This window comes from Homalodisca vitripennis, chromosome 3, assembly GCF_021130785.1.
Source record: "Homalodisca vitripennis isolate AUS2020 chromosome 3, UT_GWSS_2.1, whole genome shotgun sequence".
NCBI lineage: Eukaryota > Metazoa > Arthropoda > Insecta > Hemiptera > Cicadellidae > Homalodisca > Homalodisca vitripennis.
Window position 1 is genome coordinate 83,334,416 of NC_060209.1, and position 21,076 is coordinate 83,355,491.

Consider the following 21,076-nt stretch of genomic DNA (forward strand, 5'->3'; position numbering starts at 1 on the left):
ATTATAGAATTAAATAGTGTTGTAAAAGCAATATTTGTTTTCTTTTGACAAAAGTAGGATTCTCAGAACTGTGTGTGTGTGTGTGTGTGTGTGTGTGTGTGTATGTGTGTGTGTGTGTGTGTGTGTGTGTGTGTGTGTGTGTGTGTGTGTATGTATATATATATATTATATATATATATATATATATATATATATATATATATATATATATATATTGTCTTGATCGGGAAACAATGTAATAATAAACTATGGGACAAAAATACTAGTAAGACTAAAATAAATTGCAATGGTCATAAATATACACTTTTTAAAGATTTTCTCGATCGTGGCAACAAACTCAACATTGGTGTTGGAAGTATGAATCACTGGAATCAGAAGTGCTCATACAAGTGTAATGCATAAAATAAGATCATTTAGCAATTGCAATTAATATATGAAACAGTGAACCATGAACATTGGCATAATACGAACTTCCAATATGCCTAATTCTGTTTATAAATTACATAGAGCATCATGAGCATCCCAATGTATCAGGAGGAAATCGTTCTTTAAATTAATGAATCGTTCTAATAAATGTATCGCTATAAAAATATAATCCCTGTATTATATTTTTGTATTATCGTGTGTTAAGTAGTCTCTATAAATCTCCTTTCATAAAATAAACTGTTATAAAACCATTTAAAAATTTCTTATTGGCAAGACAGTTTACTGTCATTTTGGCTTGTAGTCATTGATACTGGATATTTGTTCCACAGCAATATGTCTATTATTTCTATTCCTCTTTACTAAGTTCCTTTACTTGTTACTAAATCATTTTCTATGCCTACTGACCTAGCTGAGGCAACATCCTCGTATAGTTACTGAAATCGGTTTGAAGTTGTTGTTACTCATTTTGGTAATAGTTACATAAGTGTACGTAGGTATATCCATAAGGTATATTTAGTCCTGAAATCAAAATTTAAACATTAACTTTAATGTTATTAGTAAAGATAACATTTTACCCGCATTTTTTTTATACACTTATATAAAGTAATTTCCGGAATAGAGGATCTACGTTGCTAAGTTTGTAACAACAACAAAGTCGAACGGAGGAATGTCGGGAAGTTGCGGCCGTCATCTGCACTCTTGCAGCTCACTTGGAGCTAACAATATCGTTTCCAACACGAGAATAGCAGTAGCTTCTAGTCCCTCAATTTTACCTCAAACCACATGCACATCTCTGTGGGTTAAAGTTACTATGGGTCTATGTATTTTGAACTAATTCCGAGGATTAATAGACCTTACATAACCTAACATTTCTCATAATCCGTGACCACACTTATTTTAGTAGTGTACTTGTCATTCCTTACTTTGTATTGCCGATTATTGAGAGGTGTATATTCAGCTATGGCTTAGAGAATGTTCCAAAATGGAGGATTTTATAGTCTAGTCTCACACCTAAATAGACAGTGACTTGTAGTTGGGTTGTCGTCATATATCGTCTTTAAGAGAAAGTTCCACCGAAAAAACTGATTTTCTATCAAACACCACTCATAATTTCACTTTTGTACTACAAAAAATAACATTTTATTTTGTAGACACATTTATGAAGCTCGATATTTCTCACCAATACTTATAATTTGTGCTGCTTAACTCTAGTGCTACTATCTAGACAACGAGTCATCTAAACTTGGACATTGATGTTAAGTAATAAAATGATTGATATATTTTCCACTCTCTAACTTCAGTGGTACTATCTCGTCATGTACATTTATTTTAAATAGTTATTTCTTTTTAATAATCTATTCCAATTCTCCAACTACAGGGAGCTTTATCGAGAACGATTTGAGATATAAATTGTACACTTCGTATATTTTGCTTAGCTATCTAGAACTAATGTTCTAGCGACATCCCTCGTCTGTCTGTCTGTCTACCTGCCTGTGTACTTGTTTTCTTATGGATTTCTCTAAAGCAAATTGAGCTGTAGACTCGAAATTTTGCACGTAACTTTAATTTCTGCAAATGCAACGCCATTGTCATATGGCAGAGCTTTTACACATCCAACTATCCGCAAGAAATCTCGTAAACGATTTCATACTGTGTACTTTAAAGTACTTTAATGTTATTAACTGCTCATCTAAACTTAGACCTGTGACGTTCACGAGATGAGAGCATGTTACACAATACCGGTTACTAACCTGAGATTACCATGTCATTTCATAAGGCTTACTATACTAGAACAACCATTAGCGTCTTTTTTCATACGTGTTTGGTAATTCTCTTTACTCTGCTCATGACGTCAGATGCCTATGAAGTGAAAAAAGTAATATTATATAGTTTATTACATAACCTTATTTGTTTTTCATACATTTTTATATTTCTCTGGGTAGCACACCCTTGAGAAAAAGGTTATCATTTATTCTTGTTTACAAAAGAGTAAATTTTCTATATGAATACAACTGTAAACATTTCTATTGCATGAATACTATTTAAATCTCCTATATGTAATGTACATGTATATCTGTTTATGAAATGTTTTAACACAGGCGAAACAGTTAATACAGGGAATTTTAAACATTACTACGAGATAGAGAAAACACGAGCGGTTGAATATTTTAATTTTTACAAAGGTTCTCAAAAGTCGTACAATGTATTATTCATTAAACTGCCTTGTCGACGCAAGCAGAAAGTCAATTTTTAGTTAATCAACTGCGCTTATTCCTCTTCAGATCTAATTTAAATATTTTAAAATACCTTATTATAGTAAATTAAAACATTTTTCAGAAATCAACTGAATCGTTTTTAGGTTTTATTACACTATTAAATAAACATATTTATCAATGATCCGGACCATCCCTCATGCTAAGACATTTTTAAAGTTATAATACTACATATTTTCGCCATTTTAATGAAAACTCAGTGAACTATAAGTTTCTTTGTAGGTCCGTTCTGATAAGAAATATGCTAGATATATAGGAACAATTATCTTCTAATTTAATTTAACTACAGTAACTAGACATTATAAACTAGGTATGAATATTGACAACCAAATTCGTTCAGCATATTGCTACAACTTCCATTCATTGTAGCACTTTTTTGCTATTTTATAATTTCATATAGGAAAGGTTTATTAGGTTGTTAGTTGCATTCACTAACAAGTACAGTGTTATTAAATGTTATAGTTTAATGTTAAACATATATTGACCATTGGCGCTTAGAACCAAATATTTTTTGTTGTAATAATTTACATCTTGTTTTATAAAATAGCATCTGTTGTTTTGTGGTAGCTCCTTTATATTACCAAATCGTAAACAGTATGGTAGATCACTGTATTCTAAAACTATGTTTCATATATTATAAATCTCTATAAGGGACGTTAAACTGAACATACATGTAATATTCACCATAAAACGATGTTTTATTAATTAATACTGATATAGCTTAATATAGAGTTTTTGGTTCTTTAACAATAAATGAGTTACAAATATTACTTGAAAGGTTTATTGTTTAATGTCTTTTTTTAAGTTTGCAATTTAAAATTTTTTACACCTAAGATTGGTCATGATATGAAGATTTTTAAGTTTAAATGTTCTTTTTTTTGTCAGTATATGTCACACAATTTAGGGATCATCCCATTTGCTAACGATTTCTAACGATTCTAAAATACAGTTTATTATTTCACACGCACTTAGGAATACTAGAAGTACGGAACTAAATACATGACCTTTATTCTCCAATTATCACCCGAAAAGAACACTTACAAAGATACGGTTAGATCAACATAACCTTACTACTTTCCGGCTGGAGATAACTAGTATCAGGGACTAGTACATTTTCCTGTTGGCAATCACTATTCTCATATATGAACACATGCATTCAGGACAGGCCAGAGATAACAACTAGTATCACATACAAGTACATATTACTGTTGGCAATCACTATCTTAAAAAATGAGTAAAAGTATTTAGAATCGGTCATACATAACAACTAGTATCGCAGACATGTACATTTTCCTGTTGGTAATCGTTATCCTCATATAGGAGCACGTGTATTCAGGACAGCCCACACATAAAATCCAGTAACACAGTCAAATAAATTTTACTGTTGGTAATCACGATCCTACACGTGCATTCACGACAGGCCAGAGATAAAAACTAGTACCACAGTCAAGTAGATATCCTCAGTCCAGTATATATGGCAATCACTATCCTCAGAAATGAGCAAATTTATTCAGAACCGGTCAGAGATAACAACAAGTACAGTTTATTGTTGGCAATCTCAAAAAGGGCACAAGAATCAGGATTTACAAGAGATAACAACTAGTATCACAGCCAAGTGCAGTTTACTGTTGGCAATCACTATCCTCATATATGAGCAAATTTATTCAGAACCGGTCAGAGATAACAACAAGTACAGTTTATTGTTGGCAACCTCAAAAAGGGCACAAGAATCAGGATTTACAAGAGATAACAACTAGTATCACAGCCAAGTGCAGTTTACTGTTGGCAATCACTATCCTCATATATGAGCACATGTATTCAGGACCGTTCAGCGAGTGAAGCTTTACGCTTTCGCATGTAGAGAGAGATTTCAATTACAGATTACTCCTTGCATGACGATTGAAATCCTGTATTGAATCGTACTTGTGCGTTATATACCGTACCGCGTGTTGTTTTGTACAGTTTTAATAGGATTACTGAACACGTTAAAGCGGACGATTTTGATTTCAGTGGCATATACGGAAAACTTTTAAGTTGTATCACACTTGATTCCTTTTTGAACTGTCACATTTGTGCAAGTATGTAGGTATACTCAAGTATATTTACTCGTAATTTGTATTCAAGCTATGATGTCCAATTAATATATTTGTTTTTATAAATCACATTCAAACGGAACTATTTCGTTACTAAATAAGTTGAAAAAGAATTTGTTTTGTATTTAGAACATAACATATAAGTAACAATACAAACCTACTTTATAATAAAACCCAACGGATTTAATCAAAATTAATTTAAAAAACTATTAAACTATAATTAGACGTTAGTGATATGTATCCTCATAATGTATCCTTAACATCATTGTGTCATTATAGCGTACATAATTGGTTTTAACATTAGCTCAGTTTAAATGTAGCGTCACTCTTGGGTTGATCAACAAAACCGTTATCTGTTCATATGTATTTACTCGAATCCACATCATATTCGAAATATTAAGGCACGTACCGGAAATTTGGTAAATACGCAGTCAACATAAGAAGCACAATTTTATATTTTTTGAATAGATTTGAGGACTTATATCACAAAATTTAGTATAAAAAGAACGTGAATTCTAAAACTCCATAAAAGTATCTTTCTTTAATTTATAGTGATTACGTACTAACCGACTCTTTTTTTGGATCCTTCCAACATTAGTTTGATAGAGAATCAATGCATATAAAACCTTTAACTTTTTAAGTATTGCAAATTTACTAAAAGAATCTTTTAATAATTACCGTATTTCAAGAATAAATTACAAATTTGCAAAAAGATTTTCCACATTAACAGGTAACAACAGCCAGGTAACAACAGGTAACAAGTCATAGAAATTGGTCTTAAGGAGCATTACTTAGACTTTAAAGTATATATAAATTATAAACACATTCTTTATTACAGCTCACTATAGCACAAGTCTACATTTCCAGACACTAACCATACCACCTGATGGTAGCCTAAGTTTCAACATCGTATATGGTATAACTAGTGAAGTATTGACAGTACACATTCCATACCATAGCTTACAGTAACATATCGTTACACATGTGGGCACTTGTCACTGAGCTACTTAATATCAATATAAAGAAATATTAAAAATAGAAACATGTAAACCAAATACGTTTTACATGCATACTATTCTGCCTGTCTGTTTTACGTAAAATACGTATATCCTTAAACTATATGAGCAATTTAATACGTCATACATTATATTATTATTATTGTCTTTTGATTTTTTTTATATTTTAATATGTGATATTTATTAATGACGTGCGATTAATTTATGTTCGGTTCGGAGACTGACTCTTTGGCATATTTTGGAAATTATAAACTAAATAGCTGATAGATTTACGTAGGGTGTTTTCTATAATACTAAAGTAAAGAATATATGCGTACAACACAACTCAGCAAAAGAGGAGCGCTTGATTAAAAATCGATGTTTCTAATTGAAGAAGTATTCGGAAGGAAAATTGATGAGTCTGCAGTGTAATTAGAAACCACCTTCAGTATTTATGATCAGCATTAAGGGTTTGACAGTAGAACGTTGACGGCTGGGGATTTGCAATTTTACATTGGTAAACGGATGCCCGAAGGTTATTTTTGTATTCCAGGAGAGGTATCATAACGAAGAGTGCTTGTTTAAGATTTTTGAGATGAGCTCATAAAATAAATTATAAAGAAGAAAAACAAGTGGTGGAACTAGTGACTGTGAGAATTGTACAAACGAAAATTCCCAACGCCTACCTGACCAAATATTAGTATGCAAGTGGGCTTATCCAAGTAAAATTTGAAACCAAAACCAAGGCACAGGCCAATCACGTGACAAAACGAGGTAACATTTTTACAGGTTTAATCCATCGTTAAAGTGAAGAATTTTGTCGTGAAAATGGTTTTACTAACGAAGTATTGAGATTTGGCAAATCATGCTATTGGCACACCACTACGTCAGTAAACTCTTCCTTTTATTGGGCAACATAAACTTTATTTCAAATAGTTTGTCAAACCTACTTCACAAGATATGATTATGCAGCTATTTAATAGCAAATTATAGTAAAGTTTGTCACGCTGACAAGTCAATGCCTAGATATTGGATTATTGATTCAAAAGATGATTTTTATGTGATTTAATCACTGATTTACGAACACCTTAAGGAGATTCAATATGAGTTCGATATCAGTAACTAGTCAATGTTTTTGGAGCAGCCGTATCGGTTATTTTTTTTAACTAGTAGAGGTAAGTTAGACGGAAACTGGGCTTCACTTCCACGCATGCCCACTTCGCTTCTTCTCTACCATACACACAATTCCATATGCTTCACGTTTGAATATACCTAGGCATGTGAATCCAAAACTTGTGATGTACATCGTAATATCTCAAATGAGTAGTTTCATGGGGTGATTCACTGTTATTTAGTATTAATGACCGGATTCAACCCTATGCGCATCTTTATGGCAATGTCAATATCAATAATTCTATCAGCTGAAACCATGCAAATGGTTTCGGTAAAAATACGTTCATACTGAAGATAGTAGTGGTTTTCTGTTCTTACATTTAATTTTATATTCCCATCATACCTTTTGTAAACAATTATAATAAAGTCACCGTAGCTAGGTCAATTGGATTTCTTATCTCTTTTCATGTTCTTTTGAATCATAATTAAGTAACCAAAATATAAATTATAGGTTATTAAATGGCATAATATTAAAATATCTATCAACATTAATACTCAAAGTATTTAATTTCATGTTTAATACTTTAGCTCTGAAATAGTTCTAATAATTTTCGAGACCCAGTGGTAGTTGCAGAGATAATGAGCTGACACGATGTTCAATGTGGTATTTGCCATCCATTCAGTGTCCGGCGGATGCTCGTTATATTGGTGAGAGATTTCAATAACCGATTGTGCCCCTTATGATTTAAATCACATATCGGCCACCCATACGCCATCTGATTTTAACAGTCGATTTTACTGTATGATCAAGTTATTCCGTTTCAAATATATTTTGTTCATCCGTACATATTATTTTGAATATTACAATTTTTATATTCTTTATTGAATGTTTAACACCTGTGGCATTGTGTTCCTCTGATAGAGAATAATTAAGGCTTGACATACTATTTGATCTATTTTCTGACTAACACTTAATTATGACTTATTGTACGCCGTCATCTAATACGATGAAAAATGAAATATTTATTTAAAAAGCAGAACTTTAATTATATTATTGATGTGTTGAATTTTAATTGGTTAAAATAATATTTGATCTCTGCCTCAGATAAATAACTAACCTTACACACAACTAAAATTTACCTTAACATTTTTTAAAATATTCCAGATCGTTTTGACACGCATTAGTTAAGAAACTCGTATATTTTGTTTTCATTCTCATGAAGCAAATGCAAATTCAACCTTGCCATAGATATAAGATAATTTTTACAACAATATGAACATTTTAAACTGGTTCATTATATTGCTTTAATTTTGTACAATCCTAATTACTATATTCATTTTTATAATCGCGTTTGGTATTTCCTAGTGATTCTTTAAATTTGGTCAAAATCTATTACTTTGTATTCTGTCATGACTAAATTGGGATTCGAAATTTGACATATTCTTGCAATAGGCTTGAAATACCTACCAAGGACCAGAGATGGCCACACGAGTAAGGTAGGGCTGTATGGTTTTACATGACTGCCCAAAAGAAATGTTATCCTTCCTTCTTTATTTCTGCGCCGGAGTATGGGAGTTTATTCCACCATAACCTCATAGAGGCTTTTCTAATTTTGGTCTTCTATAGTTTGTTGGGCTCCTTATTTCACCGATGTTATACAGACATGTGTACATACTCCCATATACATCATCGGGGAGAATTTGGAATATACTGTTATGGCGTTTAAAAAAGATCCATAGTTACACATGCACCATTATGGTACTTATTCTTGTCTATGTATAAATGAATTTCATGCAAAATGTAAAGTATCCAGATGAAATCCTCCATTGTATTTAGGTTTCAAAACAGTGTTTAAATACAAGTGGGTGAGATAGTAGTAATATGTATATATCGCTTATTTTGGGGTTAGTGTGGAGTACGTACTGCGGTAGAGGGATGGAATACAGGTCAGAGAATGTGTCGAATTTCTCCAGTTGATCATAATTAATTACGTACTGAATGAAATGTTTAAGTTGGAGCCCTTCCCTTTGAACACTTAATTGTTGAGATTCTTTAAATATAAAACGTTTATTTTCTAGTTTAAATGAAACTCCATCATTATAGAAGATATCTTAATGTTTGTACTGTTAAAACGTTTCACTTTAAGAATGGACGCATAATAAATAAACAGGGGCTGCTTGATAAATTATGAAATAAATGTATGATTGCTTAAGATTATTAAGTAAATTTACGACGCATATACACTAATATAAGTTGCAGTTATAAAGTTTTTTCCTTATTATACAGTGGGTTGTATTTTGATATTATTTATTGATATTTAATTTTAGCTATAATTTATATATTATATTTGCAAACATAAAACTTTTTAGTAAATAGTAGAATAAATAATATAAGCATAAGATTTGTATTTGAATTTGTACAAACTCTTACTGGATGGTGAAGGATGACCATACATGCCTCCCTACCCCCTCAGTACGTGACACTCTACACTGCGCCTATACATTACACTAGAACCGGGATTCATTAGTAAAGAATAAATAAAGGGATCTTTGTTTCAGACGCCATTAGAAAAGAACATCGTTATATTTGCAATCGAAACCCCATCCGTTACACGTATGTTTTAATGAGAGGTTTATGGGTCAGAGTATCACGTTTCATTCGTGTAAATGTAGCAACATTTATGATTGGAAAACACTCCAAAAATATATGTATGTATGTATGTATATGCAAACAATCTTACATTTGAACCAATATACTGTAAATAATTCCAAATACCAATCTTAGATATGTTGGACATATTTCATTAAGTATAAATTATTGTTGTAATTTGATCTGTATGAAGACCAACCAATATAAAATGTACTGTCCATACTTAAATGGTTTCGAGATCGTATATGGAAAGTTTTTATTTATTATTATCTCTCGCAAATTATTTTTTTTGAAATAATAATAAATATAAAATTAACAAGTGCAATTATTTTATATATCAATTATTCATTTTCAAAATGGACGATTAAAATAATTATGTAACATGTATGTTTCTATTGGGTAGCCACTGCAATATTAAACAAAATGTATGTAGACTATTTTAATTGAAACAACATTTATATATATATGACCATATATATATATATATATATATATATATATATATATATATATATATATATATCTAGAATAGATTATTTTTTAAAAGAATTAAAATTCTAGAAAGTTAACCACAAGCAATAAGCTCATGGTTTCATAATTATAAAAACTTAACAGCTTCGCTTTAAAGTTTAAACTTTAATTTTTTTTATTTGGAAAATATTAAAAATCAATGAGTTTCAATCACAGTATAAATGAATTAATATTATAATTATCAAAAATATATTCTTGTCCATCTCAAGAAACATTGTTAACGCAATTATTAAGAAGTCTCAGTTTAACCTATCTTGAATCTGGCTGTCAATAGTGAGGCTGAAATACAGTATTTCAGAATAATAAAATGTTCACCTCATTTTGACTCACTGTATGCTTATATACCTTTTGAGAATCTGGCAGTGTAAACCTGAGGAATAAATTATGTTTGCTGAAATAATTTGTGTATAATCGGCTGAGCGTTAGCCAACCTACCACTCGAAGGGCTGGAAAATTATCTTAGATTTTAACAAGTGACACAGTTTGTTTATAGAGTAAATAGGAAATATAATAGATTGCAATTAGTTTTATAGATTTGTGACAATATTTGACTTCTGCGCACCCTTGCGTATTACATACCTTCGATAGCTTACCGGAATGCTTACTATTTAAACACTGCTGTAAATCCTATTTTACTCAACAAAAGTGTGAATATATAATTTAGCAACATATTTCGAGATATATTTCGCACTAAACCACACTTGTAAATAGATAAGGACGACCCTTGCGATTTCAACTGTGGAATTAGGATGAACGTCGTTGGAACATTAAAGTATGATGTCTGTAGTTAAGAAGTAAACATTTCTTCTCTGTATTATTATATGCCTGTCTATCTGTCCGCATCTCTAGCTAATAATAATATTACCCAGATTTAAAATATATCGAAGCTTCGTACGTGACATATGTTGTTGTGTACTCTCACCTTTAATAAGTAGGATTATTATAAGAAACTACTTAAATATATAACAAGCTTTCTTCATTAATTTATTTCACTGATTATCATAATGTCTAATGATTTATTTATTGCCGTATTATCAAATTTGACAAGGTGGTATGGATCATAACCGCCATGTCCATCAACTATATTCATCAAAACGAGCGATATTCTAATTATACTACCTTAGACAGTGGACCTTTGGATAATCTAGCTGCCAAATATCATCATAGATTGGCATCAGGCATCCATAAAAACCAAAAATATCAAAAATAAGTATTGTAATCAAATGATTTTGATTAGTCTCACAATGTATACTGTTTTCGGTGACTAGTGTCTACCCGACCTCAAAGAGATGAACTCTGGCAGCCGTCGGAATTAGTCAGGCAGGTTGCATCAGACGTCTGTTAAAATAAAAGTAATCTTTTAATCAAATGATACTGACTAGGCTTACAAATGTGTACTGTTGGATAGATGATGAGACAGCACTAGACTTTGAAGGGGTGGACTCTGGCAGCCATCGGAATCAGTCATACAGGGCATACATTATCATATATTATTTATTAAAGCATCCACCAAAATAAGAAATGTGCAATTGTAATCTAATGATATTAGCTAGCCTAAACGTTTTACTGTTGTATAAGTGACTAGTGTCTACCCGACCTAGAAGGGGTGGACTTTGGTAGCCATCGAAATCAGTCAGGCAGGTGGCATCAGGGCAACCATCAAGATTAAAAATATACAATTTAAATAAAATTATACTGGCTAGGCTTACAATGTATACTGTTGGATAGGCGACTAGACACTACCCGACCTCGAAGGGATGGACTCCGGCAGCCATCGGCGTCACTCAGGCAGGTGGCATCAGGGCATCCATCAATACCAAGACTAACAGCAACCATAATGGTAAAGAAATTGCAATAGTATAAATTGAAATAAAGAAACATGTTTAAAGAAGTTAAAAAAAAAGAAAGTAAAATTAAGAAACAACCCATTAAAGTTAAGGCTAAAACTACTCATTAGATGATTTGTATTCCAAATCGGGGTTTTACTGTGATTGATAAATTTGTAAGATTTGGGTTCAAATGTGTAAAATATATCAGTTTACTCCAAAGATTCTTAGTACCATTTATGAATGAATGACGAGCATATTATTCATCTATTGATAGATATACTACTAAATATGACTGAAGGTTTACTGGCAGATGTAAATTTAATAACTAAAATAAATAATGAACTATAGTAACCAAGTAATTACTATCGTTCAATTGGAGCCCCGGACACGAGCATTCATCTCTATATTGATAGGTCCTCACTGGAGAGGGGATGACTCTTTGCATGTGAACACGTGTTTCATCGGCTCTTACTTTTTATGTCTAATTTTCACGTACTTTTTCGTCACAGTATTTATTTAAAGTTATATAAGTTTTTAAAGCATTTCTCTTCCACTTCGTTTTAGTGTAATAGTTTGCGGGTAAACTGGCCGAAGAGTTTTATTATTTTATAAAAAAGATTTTATGTTTCGGTCGCCACCGCATCTGAGGTCGGGAGCGAAGGGCAAACCCGTTCCCCTTATCTACAACTGATAAGAGTAAACCTACCTTTCCAGCGCTCATTATCAGCGTCATCAGCGATAACTTCGACCGGATCCACAACAATGGCAAGCTCTGATAAAAAACACGGGAGGTCTCGATTCGGTATCTGTGGAGAGTTGCGTCAATTCTTATCTGTCGAGCGCGGGTGTAATCACTGAGCTTGTTCAGCGCCTCGGAGACAAAATAAAGGACATTGTGGAGGTAGCGGTACGAGCTGCGTTAGCTACCTTCCAAGAAGAGTTGAAGAGGCTGCCATGACGAGTTGGTCACCGTGACAGCAAGAGTAGGCGAGCTGGAGGATCGAGTGCTGGACAAGACGGACGATCTTGAACAATATCAAAGGCGGGATAACCTGAGAATCTTTGGCATACAGGAGACCAAGGGCGAAGACACGGACAAGCTGGTAGTCGAGTTGTGTCGGGAGAAGCTGGGAGTGGAGTTGTCCGATGCGGCGATTCACCGGAGTCATCGCATCGGTCAACAGTCCAGGCAAAACAGTGAAGGGAAGCAGCTGCCTCGCCCTATTATTGTAGAGGTTTACCACCTACCGGCAGCGCCAGCAAGTGTATGCTTCGAAGAAGAAGTTAAAGGGCTCAGGAGTTACCATCCGCGAAGATCTGACCGCACGCAGGATGGAGGTGTTCCGGGCGGCAGTAGCTCAGCACGGCCGAGGAACACTTGGACGCTGGATGGTCGTGTTCTGTGGGTTGATCGGGGCGGCAGGAAAGGTGTTGGTACTCGGCTGGCGGACCTCGCATCGAAACTCAACAGTCTCCAAGTAAATCGTTTGTTGTATCTATCAAGTTATTTTAGTTTTCATTTCTTTGTTCCTTTTATTACTTTTGGTTCATAAAATTATTATATAAATATTACCTTATTTTTTTTTTTTTTTTTAAGAATATGAGTATAATTTAATTTTACATATACACATTTTATTTATTCCAAATAAACTTTAAAAAGGAATATCATAATATAACTATTTCGTTTAATAATACAAATAATTTCTGTAAATGCTACAATTAATAATCAGTCTATATTATATGTTTAGTTCCAATATTATTTTATTAATATAAATTTTTATTTTTGTTATTAAATAGTACTTCTACTAATGAAATAGTCTAAGTATTTCCGTTTATCTAAACACGTACTTCATAAAATCGTATAATAATTTTTATTTATATTAGGCTATTCTTATCCAAGTTTACAGTAAAATAATATTTTTGCAATAGATTTCCACCATTTACTATTTTTCTGTTTTACTAGAATAATAAAATATTGTATTTATATAATATATTTATTTCATAAATATGACTTTTATTTCGTTACACAATATTATTCTTTAAAACATTCAGAACAATAATTTTTTATACAAAACTATAATATTTTCTATTAAATCTCACATAACAAATCAATAGTCATAATATATATACAAGTTTGTGGTAAATTGTAAATAATATTAGGTACTTATATCTAATGGGTTAGTTATTGATTTTTTTATATTGTGAGTTTCTTTTTTTTAAGTAAGTGGAAGTCCACTGTGGTGTATTTATTTATACTACTATTTTAGCATTATTGATATGGGTTTTGTTTATTTTAGTTGATTAGATTGTATTTATTTGAGCTGATGGATCTATGTTGTGTTACTGTATGTTACTTAATGTGGTCATATATAGCCCTTTTTTCGAATAATGTTAGTTTTAAGTTTTGTAAATTAAAAACTACACGGTGAAGTTGGAAATGTGTGTGTGTGTTGCATGAAAGGGTTGTCTGCAGTGACGCAGCCACGGTCTGTCGGTCCGCGGCCCGCGGGGCCTCGCGGCGTGTTGTGGTGCTGGCGTCTGACGGTTGCTGCCCCGAGCCAGCGCGTGCTTCCGTCAGCCCTCCCAGATCTTCTCTGCCAATCTCTCACTCCTTTCTCAAACTTCTTAAAGGCAGCTCATGTCAATGCACAATCTCTTTATGGCCACATTGATGAATTTCGTTCCCATGTTTCAACCATCTCCTGTTGACATTATTCTAATTTCAGAAAACCTGGCTGAAACCTCACTTAAGTGACAGAAGTGTCGAGCTTCCAGGTTTTAACCTGTACAGAAATGATCGCCTGCACAAAGGTGGTGGCGGGGTAGCTGTGTACGTCAGGTCAGGTCACACTTCCTTGTCTCTGTCCTGCTATCATCCGATACATCCAGAGATGGACGGCCAGAATACATGTTTTCTGGACGTCTGTGTTAATGGAACACACATTTTAATTGCTGTTTGTTACAGAGCTCCTCACCTGGGCTACATGGCTGAGTTTGAACATGATCTTCTGGGTTTTTTGGCTCACTACAGTCATGTTATTGTGATGGGAGATTTTAATACTGATTTACTTGGACCAATTACTTATGACCAAACTTTTTTAACTAATATGTTTTTACCTCGTGTAACATGACCCTACTTCCTCTGCAAGCCACTCACCACACTGAGACTGCCGACACCTGGCTTGATATCATTGCTGTCTGTGACCAAACCCTGGTTGCGCACCACGGGCAACTTCCTGCTCCTGGCCTTTCCAAACATGACCTTATTTTTCTTGCTTATAAACTAAGAACTCCCAAGATCGAACCAAAAGTTATGTTTTTATAGAAACTACAAAAATATCAATCTTTATTCCCTGCTTATCGATGCTTCTATAACTCCATGGCATGAGGTCACATCGGCTGATAATGTGGACATTATGGTATCAAAATTTAATTCATTAATGAATGGCCTTCTTGATAAACACGCTCCATTTGTTTCAAAAAGAGTAACTAAAACAGCCTGCCCCATGGATCTCAGAATTTATTCGACACCTTCAGAAGCAAAGAGATAGAGCTTTCCTTAAGGCTAAGCGATCCAAGTTACGTGATGACTGGGCTGTATATAAAAAATTAAGGAACAATGTGCAACAACAAATTAGAAATGCCAAGATCAGGTTTTACTACTCTTCCCTGTCTAAAAAAACAATCTAGCAGAATTTTATGGTCCAAAACTGAAAGATCTTGGAGTTGGCAAGCCTAACACTTACTCCCCGGTTTCCCTTAATCTCGATGATATCAACAACTTCTTTGTTGAGATTCCTGTTTGATCAGTCTGGGGCTCAGGAGTATGTCTCCGAGCTCGAAGGAGCTACTTTTTGATAAACCTGAGTTTCAGTTCTCTTTCACTCCGGTAACAGAGACAGAATGTGTTAAAGTCTATTATAAGGATGTCCAGTAACGCAGTCGGGGCCGATGGCATTCCTATTAAGGTTAATAAAAGATACTCTTCCAGTTACTCTTCCAACTATCACTGCTATTTTCAATAAATCTCTGGCTACTTCAATGTTCCCATTGACATGGAAGTCTGCTTTAGTTCGCCCACTTCAGAAATGTTCCTCTCCACAAAATCCTTCACAATTCAGGCCAATAAGTATACTCCCTGCTTTATCAAAGTGTTTGGAGCGGATTGTTCATCAGCAATTTTCAATATACCTTGAAAGTAATAACATTTTATCAAATTTTCAATCTGGTTTTCGCTCCAACCACAGCACTACTACTGCACTTCTAAAAATAGTTGATGATATACGCCTTGGAATTGATAAGAGTCAGGTAACCATTTTAACCCTTTTCGACTTTTCAAAGGCTTTTGACTGTGTCTATTATCCCCTTCTCCTCATCAAACTTAGGAAGGATGGTTTCTCTGATGGTAGTGTCAAGTGGGTTGAGTCTTTAATCTTCGGGACGACGCCAGTGTGTCAGGTCGGGTGAGAAGCAGTCGAGATGGAGACCAGTCACTCGTGGAGTTCCGCAGGGTTCAGTCCTGGGGCCACTTTTATTTTCACTGTACATCAATGACATTACTACTCAAATTACTCATTCCAATTTTCACTTATATGCAGATGACTTACAAATATACCGCCACTTTTCTATAAGGGACATACAAACTTGTGTGACTCTCATGAATTCCGATATTGACGCTGTTACTCACTGGACTTGGAAACATGGACTAAAATTAAACGTAGACAAAACTCAGTGTATTATGATAGGTTCATTCAAAGCTTGTTCGTAAAATTGACTTTACTACGGCTCCCAAATTAAAACTAAAATGACCAAGATCTAGAATACTCTGAGAAAGTAAAGAATCTAGGACTTATTATTGACAAACACTTAAGATGGACTGAACAGGCTTCTTTGATATGTAATAGGGTCTTTGCCGGTGTTCACAGCCTCAAGCGGCTGGCTTCATATCTACCACACCCAGGTTAAAATAATGCTGATAAAGACTCTTGTACTGCCTCACTTCAACTACTGTGACATAGTCATTAATGACATGACTGTGGAGCTTTTCAAATAAACTCCAGCGTGCTCAGAACTTTTGCATTAGGTTCATTTTTAATCTCAGACGTGATGATCACGTAACGCCCCTTCTTCAAACAATTATCTATATTAAAATTACAAGATCTTCGAGACTATCACTCACTCATTCTGTTGCACGCTTTTTTTAAATACAAATTGTCCCAGTTATCTTTCAAACAACTTTCAATTTATGTCTGAAATAAGTGAACGAAGTACAAGGAGGGGTACATCCTTATTATCTATACCAATTCATCGAACAACTACCTTTAGTAAGTTCGTTTACAGTTTCTGCTGCCGATTGTGGAATGCCTTACCTATAAACATCAGAGCCATTGATAAGCGCGCTCGCTTTGGGGCGGAGGTCAGGGCCTTGATGCTGGGGGCTCAGGGGGTATAGCGGTTGGCGGCTTTGGAATGTGTTACTTAAGGCAACTGAATGCAAGTTGAATGAATGCATGCGTGTATGTCTTATTATAGTTTTTGTAAATATTTATAAAGTTACATTAATTATAGATGTTGTTTTTTATTATTTTAAAGCTAAGATTCTTTTAATGTATAAGGTAAATAAATAGATTTATTTTTTTAGTTATACATGTATATGTATGTTAGTTTAATTTTTTACGAGGTTAAGTGGTAGAGAGGACTTTATAGTCCTAACTTCGCCTCTAATAAAGACATTTTTCATTTCATTTAACGCCAATATTCCATATTCCATTCAATGACAACCCACGACTCTACCAAAGCGTCTTTAAACGTTATTTGAGCTCTATAACGTCTCGTATTAAAGGAAATCCGATTTATTTCTGCACTATGGTTTATGAAAACTTATAGCAACTTATCTTCGTTATGACAACGTTTATTATTACTACTAAATACTTTTATTCTAATATTGCAATACCGACAGCTTAGTTCAATTACGTTAATAACTCAGCCCAATTATATGACCGCAAATCTGAGGAAGGGACTTAAACTGGGATTGTAATAGCGAAACAGTGTTAAATAAAAGGAGGTTAGGGGGAAGCTCTATCCACTTCAGGGCGATAAATTTACGATCACGCGAGCGGTCCGGCAACAAGTGGAGGGCGGTTCCTTTCCTAACTAAACACAGGGGCCAGACCTATCCTTTACTGGCTGCAGTAAAATGTTGGATAATTTATTGGCGGTATAATAGCCAATCTTTTATAACTAACTGGAAATATTCAAGCATTATCATTTGCATAGCGAATTTTACTAAGTTGTTGTGTGATGTAATAATGGTTTATTTCATATTTACTAACAAAGCAATCTTCATCACTTTCATGTTTTCCAACGTTATATATGATTTGACTCTACTTTACACCAATGTAATAATTTATTCTTACTCACAATATTTAATGCTAATACTGATATATTTGAATCATCAAGATTTGTTTCATTTAAGGTGCTGCAATATATTTTGGCATAGAAATAATTTTTTCGATTTGATACTGTAACTTACGATTATAACTTATTTAAGATAAATTCTTATCACTCTAGATAGTAGATAAGTTTCCTTATCACTCTAGATAGTAGATAAGTTTCCTTATCACTCTAGCATAAAAATGGCACGTGAGATATAGCTTCAGGGTGTGACAAGTTTTAATTTGTTACAAATTTTAATTTTATTAACCATGTCTAACCACATGTCATTTTTAAGATTTAGTTAGTTTAGTTAGTTTACTTATTTTTTACTATGTTATAAATTAATGAAAAGAGATCTCTCCAAGAGTATTTGTACGCGTGAGGTTGATATTTTCTATTCAACAGCAATAAAGTTCTCTAATTTTTCAAAATGTACACACTTTTATCAAGGACTTAAGGAATAATAATATGTTTATGGTTTTACCATGCATAGAAACATTTATGACAGAGCTTCTTCAACATTTTTATAAATACATGTACATGTGGGTGAATAGACGATTAGTAACTTTTTATACAGTGTTGTGATACCAATTTATTTGATTGATGATGTTTTATCATTAGGTATGTACTTTTTTTAAACAGTTGTGACATTTCTGTACCATTTTATTTTTGCGTTATTGATTTAGTAGTGATTTAGTAATCAATCAACTTCACTGACCATGAAAATCTGGAACCTTATACCTTATAATCCTTCTATATGTTATCATTATCAGAGACTAAAATTTAAAATGCAGATCCTATTCATGACCGAATTAATTCTTTGTTTTAACTCAATAAAACTGCTTAATATATCCACTCGACAATAAATTTAAAAATGTATATTATTCACATTTTCCAGGTTCCATACCTTTAGAAGACATCATGACAGTTATACCATGGGGTGACAAGGTATTAATCTTGAATATGACTGGAAGCGTGCTGCTGGAGGCGCTCGAACACTCAGTGGCGAGGTACGAAGATACGATCACAGGTCACGTGTCCGAGTTCCTGCAGGTATCAGGTAAGTTCTCTACCGTTCAAACACCGTCATCAGAGAAAAATAATACGCTACATTCAAAAGCCTTCTCGGACGAATAGTGAGTGAGAGATTCAGATTGTTATCTGTACTCTCAAGTTGGTGTCGTATTCCTTCATACAATAATTGCTTTCTTTCAGTTAGAGTTGTTCAAATATCACCAAAAAAAATCAATTTGTGTTGCAATATACTAATAACTAACAATGTATTTTAAAATAACTTTTGTTTAGAATTGATCAATATTTTTTTACTATGCCAATCGATGAAATACGGATGACAACACTATCTTAATTTTATTCATGATGTTAAAATTATTTTTTTAAAGGTGGTAAGATCATCTCGGAAGCACAGGATTGACCTGGCATTGTCGAAACACTCATTCCCGTAGTCCATTCCCGATTTTACACAGTCTATGTGCCAAAAACTTGGCAAGGATCTACTGATTACTAATTAAAAATAACTAATATGAACTAATACCAGGGAACTGTTTTGCAAATTTTCTATTCAAGTTTATTCTATTACAAGTATTCTATTACAAGTTTATTCATGTAGTGATTATACCACCGAATATAATTTTCTTAGATCACTAAAAAGGTATGCATAGGGCGACTATGTCAACTAAGAAAATCATATTACGTCTTAAACCATCTTAACTTAGGTCACTACAAGGGAAAAAAGTCATGAAGAAGGCAATTCACCCGTGCCAATCACCAAGGAACTTTTCTCTTCCCTCTCAGTTAAATCTCAGTCCAATTTATGCACATACTACCTTGTGCTAAATTTAACTGAAAAATACAAGTGAACCACCAATATGGTATTGGCAGATATGTTAATTTATGTGTACAAATTAATAGTGAGCATTTTTTGAACACTATATAGTGTGATATGCTGCTACAAATTGCCATTTTAAATAATTTCATATTTTTTCACAGTACAGAGAATATGTGTTCCGACTACTCCAGTTTAAGCATTTCTGTCAGCAAATCCTAATTAAAAAAGTTGGCTTACTTTTGCGTTGAGATTTCTATGAAATTGACATCGAGGGTTTAATTAAAGTGTTCAACTTGCTTTTTAACGAAAAAATCTACAAAATAATGAAACAATATATTATTTTTTGCTTGTACCAAAAAAGAACTTTACGTTGCATATTGATAACTAAGTTTTTGAAATGGAATTAAATGAAATATGCCTTTATTTAAGAGGCGGAGTTAGGGCTTTTTAGCCCTCTCTATCACTCAACCTCACATACTATACAAATATATATACATTGAATGACCTTAAGTTTTTCATGTTTATATGCTTCACAAAATTTTGTATTTACTAGGTGGTTTATTTTAAACATTTCTGGTTTCCTAAATTGTCTTTATTATTTATTGCCATCGTCATTATTTAATACTAGAATATTCCAGTGGTTATACAACCGTAAACATCTCGTTCCAATCTATTTCTGATGCCTAGCATCTCTTATTCTAAAATCATAGTAGACCATTATGCTGGATTTAAGAATCTACTTATTTTGTAGAATACGCTAGTACTTCATTATTGGATACAATATTATATATTTCAGTATGACTTAAATTTGTTTTAATATTTCTCGCGAGATATAAATTGTATCACTGATGCAGCATTTGTGTAGCATAGAATCAGCATTCTGCA

The 21,076-nt window shown here is 33.2% G+C and overlaps 1 protein-coding gene across 1 annotated transcript in view; it reads left to right on the forward strand.

Annotated features, from left to right (window-relative positions):
• The window catches only part of LOC124357121 (protein 5NUC-like), a 77,757-nt gene that overhangs the window by 38,297 nt on the left and 18,384 nt on the right, over nt 1–21,076 (forward strand). The window contains exons 6-7 of the mRNA XM_046808593.1: nt 11,810–11,921; nt 19,244–19,405. Of these exons, the coding sequence (XP_046664549.1) occupies nt 11,810–11,921; nt 19,244–19,405 (274 nt within the window). The remainder of the gene's footprint in view (nt 1–11,809; nt 11,922–19,243; nt 19,406–21,076) is intronic.